The 17305-nt window shown below is 40.3% G+C and overlaps 2 protein-coding genes across 3 annotated transcripts; one reads left to right on the top strand and one right to left on the bottom strand.

Moving 5' to 3' along the window:
* Positions 1 to 4496: 4496 nt before the first annotated feature.
* higd1a (HIG1 hypoxia inducible domain family, member 1A) lies at positions 4497 to 8659 on the bottom strand. Of its 2 annotated transcripts, none has more exons than XM_084139920.1 (4): positions 8551 to 8659; positions 7930 to 8004; positions 7082 to 7216; positions 4497 to 6356 (listed from the first exon to the last, which is right to left on the bottom strand). In XM_084139920.1, the coding sequence occupies exons 2-4, from the start codon at positions 7997 to 7999 to the stop codon at positions 6265 to 6267; spliced, it is 297 nt and encodes a 98-aa protein (XP_083996046.1). In that variant the 5' UTR covers positions 8000 to 8004; positions 8551 to 8659; the 3' UTR covers positions 4497 to 6264. The 2 variants fall into 2 exon arrangements, with proteins under 2 accessions (XP_083996046.1, XP_083996047.1); XM_084139921.1 differs by lacking the exon at positions 8551 to 8659 and adding an exon at positions 8437 to 8527.
* A 1121-nt stretch (positions 8660 to 9780) lies between these two features.
* Positions 9781 to 11302, top strand: LOC311098682 (atypical chemokine receptor 2). Its single transcript, XM_084139221.1, has 2 exons — positions 9781 to 9869; positions 9978 to 11302. Exon 2 carries the CDS (start codon positions 9993 to 9995, stop codon positions 11136 to 11138), a length of 1146 nt encoding a protein of 381 aa, XP_083995347.1. The 5' UTR covers positions 9781 to 9869; positions 9978 to 9992; the 3' UTR covers positions 11139 to 11302.
* Positions 11303 to 17305: the final 6003 nt, after the last annotated feature.

Raw genomic sequence — 17305 nt, forward strand, 5'->3', positions numbered from 1 at the left:
CCACACATAACATACATCATATGGCAATATTATTCATATCATCCACCGCATTCATATTTCTAATGATTGTTTATCGCCACATGTTAATTTCCCCTAATTCAGTCCCAGCGGAACATCACTTTAACAACCTAGACCCCCGTCCCTCAGTCATAGCATCCTCTCAGAATCCTATAGACTGGTCACTGATCTTACACTATTCTATGCCAGGCCGCGTTGTACAGCCCCCCAAGATATTATTATATAAAAAAGCTTATTATCCACACGCTCTATAACATTATCATACACACCTCTTTATCTCTTCATCATATCACATTCACACAACGTTGTTCTCAAACACGCTTCATCACTATTTGCATAACCTACCAGAATATTCCTTTACTATGGTCAATTTTACCATAATCCCATATCCCTTCGGGAAAAGACACACACACACACCTTCTGATTTCCTCTTAAATCAGGGCACACACACTCCTTCTGATTTCCTTTTAATCAGGGCACACACACTCCTTCTGATTTCCTTTTAATCAGGGCACACACACTCCTTCTGATTTCCTTTTAAACCAGGACACACACACTCCTTCTGATTTCCTTTTAATCAGGGCACACACACTCCTTCTGATTTCCTTTTAATCAGGGCACACACACTCCTTCTGATTTCCTTTTAATCAGGGCACACACACTCCTTCTGATTTCCTTTTAAACCAGGACACACACCTTGTCTACTAGCCTGCTTGTCTTATTTACCTTATCTATAATCACATTGCATGCATGCTTATTTCTCATTCCAACCAAAAACTCTGTACTTATGCTAAATTTGGTCCTTATTCTGGAGAGAACCCTTCCGTACCCCACCCTCAGATTCAGCTTGATCGAAACACACAGCTCAAGTAAGAACGCCGCTCACCTTTGATTAAACAGTGGCCACTGAATTTGTGTGATTCGTCAAAACCTCCTCCGATGGCAAAGCACTCAAGGATCTCTATAACCAATCACGTCGGGGTCACCAATTATGTTGTGGAAAATAACCACCATACTTTATTACAAATAAGGTCTTACAGAGTTTTCATTGCATCAAGAAATGACTTTATTAAAGTTTTCAACAAAGCCGATACCCGTCTGCAGAGGGGCACACATTCTTAAGGTCTCCCTCCATCTTACATAGTCCTCTTCAGTTTTCCCACTCTTTTATTGCTCCGCCCACTTCCTTTGTCCCTGAGGATGGCTGAACTATTACTCCAACCAATCACCCGCTCCCCTGTACCTCACCCCCTCAAGCTGTAATCAATCAAGAAGATACCAAGGAGACAAAGGTCTAGCCCAAACTCTATTCAACCCTGGTGCCACTCCCTTCACTGTGTTTGAAGAGAGAGACAAAAACAAACGGCCCAATTCAGTTAGCCACAAAGAATGTTAACTATATGTTCATGATTAACTCAATTTCATCTGATAATCCATTAAAAATACACATCAGTGTGTGGAGAGATATATAGATAATCATTTTTATTTGTTTTAAGGATATATACAGATGGTTAAAAGGATCCAGTCAGTGGTAGGGTGGGGGCAGGGGTGTGTATCCCAGATTTCAATGTTAGAGTATGTACTCGGTTAACTGATTGTGTGTCAGTGTATGCGGCCGAGTTGATGGCCATGATTCTAGGTTTGAGATGGGTGGAGGAGGTGAAACCACTCAGATTGGTGATGTGCTCTGATTCGGCTGCAGTGTTTAGTAGTGTGGAGACGGGCAGGTTGGATAGGGGAGACTTGTTTGTGGAGATGATGGTGCTATTAATGGGATTGGAGAGGATGTGAGTGGTGGTAAGCTTTTGCTGGGTTCCCGCCCATGTGGGTGTGGAGGGTAATGAGAAGGCTGATGTGGTGGCTAAGAGTGCTGTAAGGAGAGGGGGTAGATATTCAGGTTCCGCTGATCCGCAGGGAAGTCAAGTCCTTGATTGGGGAAAAAGGGCTCGATCTTTGGCAAAGGGAGTCGGTTGCTAGTAGTAAGGGGAGGCAATTTTATCACATGCACCTGTCAGTAAAGGAAGAGGTGGGGAGTATGGGATGTAGGAGAGAGGAAGTTGTGTGGAGTAGACTACGGTTTGGGCACAGGTTTGACTGGCACATTGTGGATGATAGGGAGACATGAAACAGGTCTGTGTGATGAGTGTTTAGTGGAGGAAACGGTGAAGCATGTGTTGAGATGATTGTGGACTACAGGAAAAAAGAGGACTGAGCATGCCCCATTCTCATCGACGAGGCTGTAGTGGAACAGGTTGAGAGCGTCAAGTTCCTTGGTGTCCACATCACCAACGAACTATCATGGTCCAAACACACCAAGATAGTCGTGAAGAGGGCACGACAAAGCATATTCCTCCTCAGGAGACTGAAAAGATTTGGCATGGGTCCTCAGATCCTCAAAAAATTCTACAGCTGCACCATCGAGAGCATCCTGACTGGTTGCATCACCGCCTGGTATGGCAACTGCTTGGCCTCCGACCGCAAGGCACTACAGAGGGTAGTGCGTACGGCCCAGTACATCACTGGGGCCAAGCTTCCTGCCATCCAGGACCTCTATACCAGGCGGTGTCAGAGGAAGGCCCTCAAAATTGTCAAAGACTCCAGCCACCCTAGTCATAGACTGTTCTCTCTGCTACCGCACGGCAAGCGGTACCGGAGTGCCAAGTCTAGGTCCAAAAGACTTCTCAACAGCTTCTACCCCCAAGCCATAAGACTCCTGAACAGCTAATAATGGCTACCCGGACTATTTGCACTGCCCCCCACCCCATCTTTTTACACTGCTGCTACTCTGTTAATTATTTATGCATAGTCACTTTAACTCTACCCACATGTCCATATTACTTCAACTACCTCAACTAGCCAGTGCCCCCGCACATTGACTCTGCACCGGTATCCCCCTGTATATATAGCCACCCTACTGTTATTTTATTTTACTTCTGCTCTTTTTTTCTCAACACTTTTTTGTTGTTGTTTTAGTTTACTTTTTTATTAAAAATAAATGCACTGTTGGTTAAGGGCTGTAAGTAAGCATTTCACTGTAATGTCTGCACCTGTTGTATTCGGCGCATGTGGCCAATAACATTTGATTTGATTTGATATTTTGTGAACTGTATGACGTAGATAGGGAGAGATTGTGTGAAAGGGTTTGGGTGGTGTAGTGGGGGGAGGAAAGGGGTGTCTAGGGCTCTATTTCACTTTCTTGGAGGAACAGGACTAATGAAGAGAATTTAATGTCAGTAGGCCGTACTCATTTACATTTACGTCATTTAGCAGAAGCTCTTATCCAGAGCAATTTACAGTTAGTGAGTGCATACATTTTTCGTACTGGCCCCCCGTGGGAATCGAACCCACAACCCTGGCGTTGCAAGCGCCATGCTCTACCAACTGAGCTACAGTATTGTACTCCAGTACAATAGGTGGTGGGGTATGCACCTTAAAAGTTGGATGTGATCTGCCAACCCGAACCCAAACAAGAATAAGAAGGGCAAGCCACACCCATAATCCCATAGTCAAGATAGCTGCGACTCACAGTCCGTTAGTGTGGAGAAGCTAAAACTATAAATCTTGAACAACATTGACATGTAGTGAAAGCGAAGACTCCACAGATGGGATATGCTATTTGTCGGCCTGTGACCTACCATTATCGGTTCACAGCCCAGAGAATCAAGAAGTGACTTCGTTTGGTTCTTACGAACAAAAGTAGCCTATTGTTAATGTTCTCCGATAATGTTTATGCATGTCCTTATATAACTGCTCATTAAAAGCAGTTACTTTGGGGTGTCTATTTAGGCAGAAATCTACATTCTTGCCATTACATTTAAGAGGTTTTAAGCTAGCTAGTTATTGTTATGTTGTAGCTAAACGGGGAACTATTCAACATCGGCTTCCTGTTATAACAGCTAACGTTGTTTAAAAACGAAGATATCTGTGGTTATAAGCTTGATATGTCGCAAAACAGAAATGTGCCGTTGTTTTGGGGTCTGTGCTATTTGGAATGATTGGGGCGTCCATACCCTAAACCCTAACTTTAACCCTTAACCATCTTGAATTGTAACTTCAATGGTATGGACGTCCCAATGACCCCGAATAGCATGCACTGTTGTTTAGGTAGTGGCGACGCACTTCCTAGTCCCGTTGAACGCTATCATTTCCATGGCAACGTGCTCTTCCTTGGAAGCACGCACGGCGCAACAGGTCAACAGGCAGGGAGAGGACCAGGCCCCCAGTGTCCGGCCGTATGTTTTTGCCAGACATACTGGATTATCAAATCATAGACATACAGTAGGCCTACATCATTCGATCAAACACATTACCATTTTGTGTTGGCAACCCGTGTGCCAGTGCATTCAGCATTATCACATCGTCTATACAGGTATTATTGAAGCCCATAATAATCCAATGTACATTAGAATGAGTGTGATGAAGTGGGTTAATATTGTTTTCTGACTGATTTTCTAAAGTAATATTGTCATACACAACACTTAATAATAATACTTGTTATTTATTTCATACACTATTGTTGATGAATATGTTCCAGTGCACTCAACCATTCAACATAGGGAGAGACAATGACTTATAACAACATAGATGGTTATAATTTCAGCAGTTTGTAGACAATAATGCCTTAAATGCAGTTTCATCAAAGTTATGATTATATGCCTACAGCCCAATTACTTACTTTGTATAAACCATTCAGCCTTTAGCTGTGTGAGATCATTTTGTTACAGAATATCCATTGATTAACTCTTAAGGTTCTCTTTTGAGTGACTGATTTAGGTAGTCCGAATGCCAGACCTAATAGAGTGTGTTAGCCTCTTCTATTGTCAGGTCACAGGTCACCACCTCCTATTAGGGGGATGCTTTATTGCACTCATAAGTGAAGGCCATTCGACAATAGTAAGGTGCAACACATATTTTTCATTGGCAAAATACAATACATGAAGATGCACTATGCAGAAATCGCTCCACCATTTCCTGGTTGCTAAATTAAAATAGTTCGCCTAATTTTAGTTTATGTGACAAAACAAGCAAGTATAGTGTAGAGAATCAGTGTACCGTCTAAACTGCTGTGAAATATATTTTCCAGAAGCAAAAATATTGTATTTTCAGCTGGTGCACAAAACTGAAAGTAAAAGACGCAAAAATGAAACTTAAAAGTGGAAAGCATAGAAATAGTGCACATAGAAGAGATCTACCGCTAGACTCTATTACTCACATTTGTATGTGAATTTGTCGGGTCGCCCAAAAAGTTACACATTGCAGCTTTAATAATAGAGTAAATCTAAATAATGTAATAATCCACAAATAAAATAAATACAATAAAATACCCTTCCAAAGGAAATCCAGAAAAGCATTCAGAGTGACGATTGGAATAGTGGTGGTTGAGCAAGACCTGTGTCCTAATAACAGCTGGTTGTCTTGTACCTACACAGTCACCTCAACGCAAACTACCTGATAGCCTATCCAGAGCATGTTATATAGCCCTCAAACTCAACTCTGGACCTTGAAGCCAGTTCCACTGCATTTTTTCATTGTTCCCCTCTAATTAGAGGCTGATTTAGTCCTGGGACAATAGGTGTGTGCAATTAATTGTCAGGTAGAAAAGAACCAGCAGGCTTCGGACCTCGTAGGGTAAGAGTTGAGTACCCCCGTTATATAGCATCAAATGGCTGTTTGCTCCTCATTTGATAACCAGATGTAACTAACATCCTTAGCAATAAATATTTCATAAAACATCCTGTGACCTCACCCAAAATGTTGTTCTCCTAAAATCCCAAAATATTTTTTTTAGAATGAGTTTCCCCTACCAATTGTCCTCTAGTCAAACACGTACCTTCAACAGACTTGCATTCACAATCATCTCATACATCATGTTTTGTGTGTACAATATTTTAAAGTGTCACTCAGCTGCAATACCCTCTCAGGTAGTTACAGTTTGGCTCATATCTATGTCTCATCAAAGTGACAACCCTCAGGAAACACACACATTTTGAGGATATGGAGACTCAAAACTGAGTTGAGGTAAGGCACGGCATCCTCATCTAAAAAGAGTGCAATAGACATTCTTCTTGAGTGAGAATTCCTTAAAACTACCTAGTACAGTAAGAGGTGTGTTAAAGGTGGGAAAGATGTGTAGATATACAACTTATGGCATATCCATATAAACTTAGTTATAACACCTTAATATGAGGTAATATTAAGGGGACATACAAAATATCAGTCCAAAAGAGTCCATATTCATTTATCGGGTTATTTGTGTTGAAATGCAGTCTGCTGTTGCAATGCCTTCAGTTCTTCTCTTGGCTTCACAATGTAGTCTTTGTACATGGAATAAATTACGCCTGAAAAAAAAAGAGTGAAGAAAATGTTAAAAATGAAGATCATTTCCAAAACTGGTACATAAAATGACATTGTAACTTTGTACTGTAGCTGCTGTAACTATTACATAGGAAAGTGTACATCATTTCATACGGTATACTTTTTCATGTAACATAGCAACATAATGACGACATCTTCAGCGTGAGATGCTTTAAGACTTGTTTACACCTAGAATTTTTTTAAAAATCAAAATAGCTCTGTTTCCACATCCTGTGAGATCTGATCAGTATCCAAATCTGTTTTGGGACAGACATTTCGCCAGCAACCCCACAACACTGTGCTAAAATATTTCAATTTGGCGTGTGCCATAAAACTGGTGGCTGCAACGTTAAATAACATTACAACCTCATCTGATCACAATGTTGACACTTGACACATTTAAATGTCATGTGTGGACACAAAGGTATTTGATCAAATACAGATTTCAAGTGTAATACCAGTGGGGTGTTCCAGAAAGCAGGATCATTACGTTACCAAGCAAACTTTGATAAATATAGCGTTTGATTTTCTAAATTATTTAGAACGCTTAACTTGAATATGGGTTGTTGGTTGTCGAGTCAATTATTTAAAATCTATATTTCTCAAAAAAATGTGGGACAGTTAGCTACCTGGCTTACTTATTGATCATGCTTTCTGGAACAGCCCCCAGGTGTCAACAGGGTCCAACAGCCTGTAATACTGTACATACCAATGGTCATAGCTCCCACCACGAATCCTTGGGCCATAACACGCATGTGGATAAGGTGCACTGACATCTTCATGTCTCCACGGCTCTTCAACTTGTAAAGTCTGTAGCCCACGATGGAGAAGAATCCTGCCATTCCTTAATAAAAAATAAAAACAAGTTAACTTAGTACAGAATATAAAGGACGACTGGGCATATAGGACAACAGCAATTGAATACATACAGTCAATATCTACATCAATACAACAATACAAAATAACAACAAATGTGCAGGTCCATGTCTTGCTTTCATTTGGTGATGTAACCATAAAGGTGCATGAGAAAACTATGATGGATATGGGATACAGGTGTGAGTGTGGGTGTGTGTGTGCTGTATACTACCAATGCTTTATACACACTAGATGACTGACAGGGGGCGCTGTTTTAAAGCCACTGCGCCTCCATCTTGGCAAGCCCCCACCAGTGTAAAAAATAGTTTAGAAGCAATGGGAATGTATTTATCAATGTCTACATTTGTTTTTGCAACGTTCTTTCTATTACAGAGACTTTAATGCATACCTTTACATATTATGTTAGCTAAAAAATAGTAATAATAATAATGTTTTCCTTAAAGTATAATTTGTATAAAGTTATAATGTTACTGTCCCCACTACAACAACAAAATATTTAATGCATATAATTTTGTCCTTTAAACATTTACTTGAAATACTGTAGGATTCCAATCATTCCTATGGAGGACTGCGTCTTCTGGGGAGTGCCAATATGGCCGACCGGTGGCTTCAAAGCCTCTCAACCGCCAATACATTGCATCAGCAATCCAGGGTTTATATACATAATTGTATACTACTCACCTATTGGGACAAAAGGATTCTCCTTCGCCTTTCGCATAAACTTAGAGTCTTCTTCATCATATGCAGACATCTTGGCTGAAACCAGAAAATATTATGATAATTACTCAGCGGTACTTAAATGTATAACATAAATCTACCGAACATGTTATTCACAATGATTGTCTCACTACATCAATGACACAGATAATGACATTAAATAGGCTATTAGCAGTCATATTATTGGAAAATATTGGGACATACTTATAGGTCTCAGTAGCCCTATTTGAGTTTGTAAAACCTACAACACCAAACGTAATCAATAACTTGAAGTAGAAGTTCAGATATCAGTAACATGGTGTTCTCTTAGAAAATACAGTAAAACCTCGACTTAATCTTTACATTAGAAATTATATCGGAGACTGTCAGGATGTAGCCTAATAGTTAATATCAGAGATTAAAACAATGTAACAATTTATTACTGAATAACATTATAATTCATTCATTTTGGCCTAGCTATATAAGAGTTACCATGTCGAGGACACTTTTTGAATGAAGGTCAAAGGGAACTTTTCATAGGAAATATCACTTGTGATACCCTACCTAAAAACAGCATCCAAAATAAGAACGAAAATGTTTTCTTACCGTTTTGTTTTGTCAAACTTCTATTGAAGATAATGGATCCCGAATGATTATGTGTGCGCTACACAGCAATTAGACATACGCACTGTCCTTACATTGAGCAACTCAAACAGCAGTCCAAAATTATGTAACATTTTCACACGCACATGTGACGTAGGCTGTCTTTTCCCCAATGAATTATCTCACAACTTTAGCCAAGAAAAACCCCTCAACCTTTTAAAATTAATTTGTTAAATCTCTTGTTTATTATCCCTTGTTCATGGAACATTTTATTATGGCTTTCCCGGGAAAAGAATAAGCTCGAGCTGCAAATAAACTAAATCGTCCTCAGAAGAAAATCTACTCTATGAATAATTGTAGTTCTGGGGGGAATTACAAAATAGGTTTTGACAGAGCATATGCCTCCAAATAAAACGTGTTTAACTCGATGAGATACACATGTGTACGTATGTATTTCAAGGTCAGGTTATAGATTTATTTTTGAGCTACTTAAATTTTAAACGTCGTTTTAATGTTAACTGGAACGCCATTTCCCAGAGTGCAAAACTAAACGGGGGGGCGTGGTGTTTTCAAATTGGTTGGCTCATCCGATGTGCCAGCATGCACCACAACGTGCTAGAACAGAATGTGCACTAGTCATTTTGGATCTCGTGCTGTGAATCCATGCATGAAATGATTATTTTAAACAACTCAAATATCTATCATAGGTTTATAGACAACTGACTAAAAACACAGTTGGTTCATGTTTTAAAAATGTGTTTAAAAAAATCTATACCCTATCTATACATAAAATAGATTAAAGTTAGGTCTATAGAGTTATAGGTCTAGAGGTAAATCTTTGAGTCATTGAGTTCAAACCTAGCGTATAAACTGATCATTTAATTCAGATGTTTCCAAGAGGGTCTATAGTGAATTTTATTGCTTTGGAAATAGAGTTTCAATTACAACCAGGCATGTGATTGATAGGCTACTCTAAAAGGGCAAAACATCAACATATATAATATGTTGTGACATTTTTAAATAGAAATTGCTGATGGATAGTTAAAACAATGATATTAACTTATTCCACAAATATGCTGTCTGATAAGTTCAACAGATGCTGTATTTTGAGTTTCCATAAAGAGTTAAAAAAAATCACAATGAGGATTTTCCATACCGATACGGAAGAGGTCATGACAAATACCAGGAAACAGATCACTACAGATGAACTGCTTACTTTGTCATACTCATAGTGCTTATTACTTTAAAGCAGTTTTTTTTATTGCTGGAACAGAACCTTTACTACTTGGTTTTAGGATTTCAGAAACACATTTTTTCCAGAGGTAAGCCTAATCTACCGCATGCATAAAACATCATACAGGAAAGTTGTTTCTTCTTCTTGATGGTATAACATCTGTCTGAAGTCTGTCTTTTACATTTCTCCTCCTTAGATACACAACAGGATAATGGATCTAAACATCCCAGAACTGAGTGATGACTATGATTACAGCCATTATTATGACTATGGAGATGAACCATTGGACGGCTTTGGACTTTGTGAAAAGGCACACGTCAAAGTATTTGGAAGAATTTTTCTACCCGTCTCTTACATCATAATTTGCACCCTCAGCATTATAGGAAATATACTTTTTATTTCAACTTTAATCAAATCCAAATATCAGAGGAAAACATTTCCTATGAATATGGCCATTTCTGATATGTTGTTTGCATTTACACTCCCTTTTTGGGCAGTGTATGCCCACGTTGAATGGATATTTGGCAATGATTCCTGCAAGACAGTTACTGTGATTTACATCACTACTTTGTACAGCAGTATCCTGTTCATCACTTGTATAAGTATGGATAGGTATTTAGGTGTAGTATGGACTCTTTCCAACTGGAACCACTGTACACCTATGAAAAACACCTTAGTGTGCTTTGTGGTGTGGAGCCTCTCCATCTTAGCAGCAGCTCCACATTGGACCTTCGTTCAGGAACAAGAGTTTCACGGTCAGAAGATTTGCACGTACCATTTTGGAGAGGAAAATCACTTGCCTCTGTGGAAGATTCTCATTAAATTTCAGCTGAATGTCTTTGGATTTCTCATACCTTTTCTGATCATGCTCTTCTGCTACCTGCGAGTCTGCTGTGCTGTAGCGAAGGTAAAAGTGGGACCGAGACCAAAGAGTCTGAAATTGGTCATGATAGTTGTTGTGGTATTTTTTGTGTTCTGGTTCCCGTTCAACTTTGTGTCCTTTTTACACTCCTTGCAACACTTGAATGTGATTTCTAATTGTGCCACAAGCCAATATCTGGATTTCGCCATTCAGGTCACAGAGGTCATCGCCTATAGCCATGGTTTTGTAAATCCCATTGTGTATGCCTTTGTCAACAAGAGGATTTGGAGGGGCTTTGCTAAGATGTGTGGGGGAAGATGCAGAAGAAGAACCAGTGATGAGTATGTGCTAGAGTGCTCCGACAGCACAGAGACCATGTCAGTTCAGAGTGGAGGAATAGAGTTACAAGCAGTTCAGAGCCACCTAGAGAATAATACTCATCAACCAACAAACACAGAGAGGAGAGAATCCTCCATAAGAGTTGAAATGGCTTAGCACAAATAACTGTTTACATTATTACATGCTAACTATATTGATTATTTACAATCACTCTCTATTTACAGTGTGTTTATGTCCTTCTATTCCTTGTATTCATAAACAGTATATCATTGTTCAAATAGGGGGGTATATTGGCAAGATACTGACAATAAAGATGTTTAATAGTTGAGCAGTTTTTTTGCTATCACACAGTGTACTGAAGAAAATATATAAATAAAATAAAATCACTCAGCATACGTGTGACACCAGTTAAACCTCTTGGCTATGTTACAAGGATAACGACAAAGTGGTGTCCTCCCTTCCTGTAATTCATAGTTTCAATGCCAGTAAAGCATTTTTTGAAATCAGGGCTATGTACAAAACATTTTTTTTTTGCTTTGTCATGATGGGGTATTGTGTGTGGATTGATGAGGGGGAAAAAAAACAATTTAATCCATTTTAGAATAAGGCTGTAATGTAACAAAATGTGGAAAAAGTCAAGGGGTCTGAATACTTTCTGAATGCACTGTATCAAGGTAGAGGATATCTACTGTATTCAAGGGATATACAGTACCAGTCAAAAGTTTGGACCCACCTACTCATTCCAGGGGTTTTCTTTATTTGTACTGTTTTCTACATTGTACAATAATAGTGAAGACATCAAAACTATGAAATAACACATATGGAATCATGTAGTAACCAAAAAAGTGTTAAACAAATCAAAATATATTTTATATTTGAGATTCTTCAAAGTAGCCACCCTTTGACTTGATGACAGCTTTGCACACTCGTGGCATTCTCTCAACAAGCTTCATGAGGTAGTCACCTGGAATGCATTTCAATTAACAGGTGTGCCTTGTTAAAAGTTAATTTGTGGAATTTCATTCCTTCTTAATGCATTTGAGCCAATCAGTTGTATTGTGACAAGGTAAGGGGTGGTTTACAGAAGATAGTCCTATTTGGTAAAAGACCAAGTCCATTTTATGGCAAGAACAGCTCAAATAAGCAAAGAGAAATGACAGTCCATCATTACTTTAAGTCATGAAGATCAGTAAAACCGGAAAATTTCAAGAACTTTGAAAGTTTCTTCAAGTGCAGTCACAAAAACCATCAAGCGCTATGATGAAATTGGCTCTCATGAGGACCGCGACAGGAATGGAAGACCCAGAGTTACCTCTGCTGCAGAGGATAAGTTCATTAGAGTTACCAGCCTCGGAAATTACAGCCCAAATAAATACTTCACAGAGTTCAAGTAACAGACACATCTGAACATCAACTGTTCAGAGGACAGTGCGTGAATCAGGCCTTCATGGTCGAATTGCTGCAGAGAAACCACTACTAAAGGACACCAATAATAAGAAAAGACTTGCTTGGGCCAAGAAACACGAGCAATGGACATTAGACCGGTGGAAATCTGTCCTTTGGTCTGATGACTCCAAATTTGAGATTTTGGGTTCCAACCGCTGTGTCTTTATGAGACGCAGAGTAGGTGCACAGATGATCTCCACATGTGCGGTTCCCACCGTGAAGCACGGAGGAGGAGGTGTGATGGTGTGGGGGTGCTTTGCTGGTGACACTGTCTGTGATTTATTTAGAATTCAAGGCACACTTAACCAGCATGGCTACCACAGCATTCTGCAGCGATACGCCATCCCATCTGGTTTGCGCTTAGTGGGACTATCATTTGTTTTTCAACAGCACAATGACCCAACACACCTCCAGGCTGAGTAAGGGCTATTTTACCAAGAAGGAAAGTGATGGAGTGCTGCATCAGATGACCTGGCTTCCACAATCACCCGACCTCAACCAAATTTAGATGGTTTGGGATGAGTCGGACAGCAGAGTGAAGGAAAAGCAGCCAACAAGTGCTCAGCATATGTGGGAACTCCTTCAAGAATGTCGGAAAAGCATTCCAGGTGAAGCTCGTTGAGAGAATGTCAAGAGTGTGCAAAGCTGTCATCAAGGCAAAGGGTGGCTACTTTGAAGAACCTCAAATATAAAATATATTTTTATTTGTTTAACACTTTTTTGGATACTACATGATTCCATATGTATTATTTCATAGTTTTGATGTCTTTACTATAATTCTACAATGTAGAAAAATTTAAAAATAAAGAAAAACCCTTGAATGAGTAGTTGTGTCCAAACTTTGGCTGTTACTGTATGTATAAAACTGCTAAAGATCTCAATGTAGCCTACTGCATTAGAATGATTTTGTTTTGTTAAAAAGTAATTTGTCACTGAGACTAAACCCCAAGAGGTACTTCTAAGGTCGTAGTGGTAAGAAAGCAACTTTGACCCATCAGCCTTCCACTCCAATTCCTGCCAGGACAGAACACAATCACTGAAAAGTAGACCCAATTGAACAACTCTAAAATATCCCCTAGAAGACTGCAATAATATGCAAACAACATGGACCATGGTACTGTGAACCCTAATTCCTGACAGCAGGACAGGACACAATCACCGATAAGTAGACCCAAAGAGATTGAACTACTCTAAAATATCCCCTAGATTAGAATACTGTCAATAATATGCAAACCACATGGACCATTGTACTGGTCAAAAGTGGTTGTGTAGTAAAATAATGTTTTTCCTATCTTTTTTGACCAGATGGCATGTCCCAAGAGAAAATAACTCAGTTATCCTTCAGATAGATCCTTTTCAAAAGAATGTGATGAATTCATATACAGGGGGATACTGACAATAAAGATGTTAATTAGTTGAACAGTTTTTTTTGCTATCACACAGTGTAATGAATAATAAAAAAAAAATAGTCACTCACAATATAATAATTTATAAAACTGCTATAAATCTCAATGTAGTCTACAGCATTTGTTATATAAGTAATTTGTCACAGAGACATCTAAATTCCTGTATCCCCAAGAGGTACTTCAAGGGTCATCATAGGGGTATGAAACAAAACAGGAAGGAACTTTGACCCATCAGACTTTCCACTCTAATTCCTGCCTGGACACGATCACTGATAAGTAGTCTCAAAGAGATTATACTACGACATGGAAACAACATGCAAACAACAACGACCATTTTACTGTGACCCCTTTGTAAAGAAGAATGTATGGTCAGTGGTGGTATAGATACACATGGCGAGGCGTGGCTCAACGTGACCACGCCCCCGAGTAGGGTAGAGCAGTAGGGTACTCCCATTACTCCCATGTAATTAGCCAAACTTTGGCGGCATCATCAGCAAACTACTGACACTTTTTGGTCCTTTCAATAAACGTTTTCAGCAACCTCACATGTCGTTATTAACATACTTGGCGGTCACAACAACAAATTATTTGCATGATACTTATTCTGCCACTCCGACCGTAAAGCTAGTAAAGCTGTCGCATTATACTTATGTCACTGTTTGTTTACCCCTAGCTTGTTTGCCGGTTCGCTGACGTTATCTGGCTGGCTAGCGAGAGAAGTTAATCTCGAACTAATTCGCTAGTTTTAGATATGTCGTGTAACTACTTCCAGTCCTTGCCTGCCTTTGAACGGTCTAGGTATTTAGAAAATATGATTCTTCTCGGCTTGCCTAAATGTCCTTTCAACTTGCCGGAGACCAGCTGGAGAGACAACCCTACCAAATGGCCCAAGTAGCCTTATGGCGATATCTACACCTACATGGTGGAATCTCCAGGTTTGCATGAATATCCAAATGCAGAAGAATATTAAAGTTGTTATTTGGATGGTTACAGCTCACTAGTCCTTATTACAAGGTAACTAGGAAGCTGTTAGGCCTACTGCTGCTAGGTAGCTCTCTCTCTCTGCTCTCCCTCTCCCCTCTGTCTGTTCTTAATTGCAGGAGTGAAGTCTGGTGTGCGGGAGTCAGGGTTCCAGCTGCAGCTCATTCACCATAATCACCTCAGCCTTAAAGACCCGGTCAAACTTGCCACTCATCGTCAGATCATAGTCAAGACGACCATGTTAGTCTCGCTGCTGACTCAACCTGCTGGTTTTCGCTCTTTGTGTTTTTGGCCTGTTCTATTTATATTTCTCCTGTGCCACAGATTATTGGAACCTGACTCCTGCCTCCGCTTTACTCCTGCCACCACCATCCTGCTTTCCACTACTGGACCTCACATTTGGACTCACCACGGACACTAGGACGTTACGGTACCACTCCTGCTCAGAACCCTGGATCTGTTACCCTCCCTGTAGACCTGGACTTGCTCTTCCCCTATTTTTGGGAACCTGGACAATTTAACTTTGAAATAAACCTGTTAAACCTTCTCTGGCTCGGTGTAGTTGTCTGCATTTGGGTTCATATTCAGTTTAAATCGTGACAGAAGCTTTATGCAATACACATAGCTCGATAGATGCAAACAAGTGTTAGCGACTTACCGGCGATGAAGTGCTTCGAACACACATAAATGTATCGATTAACCGGAGCACACAGCTTTCCATCATCATCGCGGCGTAATAGCCTGAAACAATGAGGTTCTTCTAACCTGGTCCTTGAGCCGTGGGAAACTAAATTTGGTGGTGTTTTTCTCCTAATATTGTTCAAACAAAACGGTAAGCAACAGCTTATCGGCATCGTAAAAGCAGGGTTTGCTAGCTAGTTAAGAAAGTCCTTCCATATCCTTGTCTGTACATAATGCCCTGAATCTTTTCTACAACGCCCGGAAATCTGCACCCTTTATTCTATGTACCCAACGCACTTGAAGACCAGTTCTTAAAGCCTTTAGCCGGATCCTTATTCTAGTCCTCCTCTGTTCCTCTGGTGATGTAGAGGCTTCCGAGCTGGTCATGGGTGCACTTCAGCCACGCTCAAGGTCCTAAACGATATTATAACCGCGATCGAAAATATACAGTACTGTGCAGCCGTCTTCATCGAACTGGCCAAGGCTTTCGACTCTGTCAACCACTGCATTCTTATTGGCAGACTAAATAGCCTTGGTTTCTCAAATGACTGCCTCGCCTGGTTCACCAACTACTTCTCAGAGTTAAATGTGTCAAATCGGAGGGCCTGTTGTCTGGACCTATGGCAGTCTCTATGGGGGTGCCACAGGGTTCAATTCTTGGGCCGACTCTTCTCTGTGTATATCAATGATGTCGCTCTTGCTGCTGGCGACTCTCAGATCCACCTCTACGCAGACGACACCATTCTGTATACATCTGGCCCTTCATTGGACACTGTGTTAACAAACCTCCAAACGAGCTTCAATGCCATACAACACTCCTTCAGTAGCCTCCAACTGCTCTTAAACACTAGTAAAACTAAATGCATGCTCTTCAACCGAACGCTGCTTGCACCCGCCCACCCGACTAGAATCACTACTCTCGACGGGTCTGACCTAGAGTATGTGGACAACTACAAATACCTAGGTGTCTGGTTAGACTGTAAACTCTCCTTCCAGACTCGCATTAAGAATCTCGAATCCAAAGTTAAATCTAGAATCGGTTTCCTATTTCGCAACAAAGCCTCCTTCACTCATGCTGCCAAACATGCCCTCGTAAAACTGACTATCCTACCGATCCTTGACTTCGGCGATGTCATTTACAAAATAGCCTCCAACACTCTACTCAGCAAATTGGATGTAGTCTATCACAGTGCCATCCGTTTTGTCTCCAAAGCCCCATATACTACCCACCACTGTGACCTGTATGCTCTTGTTGGCTGGTCCTCACTACATATTCGTCGCCAAACCCACTGGCTCCAGGCCATCTATAAATCACTGCTAGGCAAATCCCCACCTTATCTTAGCTCATTGGTCACCATAGCAACACCCACCCGTAGTATGCGCTCCAGCAGGTATATCTCACTGGTCATCCCCAAAGCCAACACCTCCTTTGGCCGCCATTCCTTCCAGTTCTCTGCTGCCAATGACTGGAACGAATTGCAAAAATCTCTGAAGCTGGAGACTCTTATCTCCCTCACTAACTTTAAGCATCAGTTATCAGAGCACCTTACCGATCACTGCACCTGTACACAGCCCATCTGAAATTAGCCCACCCAACTACCTCATCCCTATATTGTTATTTATTTTGCTATTTTGCACCCCAGTATCTCTATTTGCACATAATCTCTTGCACATCTAGCATTCCAGTGTTAATACTAATTGTAATTATTTTGCACTATAGCCTATTTATTGCCTTACCTCCATAACTTGCTACATTTGCACACACTGTATATATATCTTCTGTTGTATTTTTTGACTTTATGTTTTTTT

The sequence above is a fragment of the Coregonus lavaretus genome, assembly GCF_964263955.1.
Source record: "Coregonus lavaretus genome assembly, chromosome: 23".
In the NCBI taxonomy this organism is placed as follows: Eukaryota; Metazoa; Chordata; class Actinopteri; order Salmoniformes; family Salmonidae; genus Coregonus; species Coregonus lavaretus.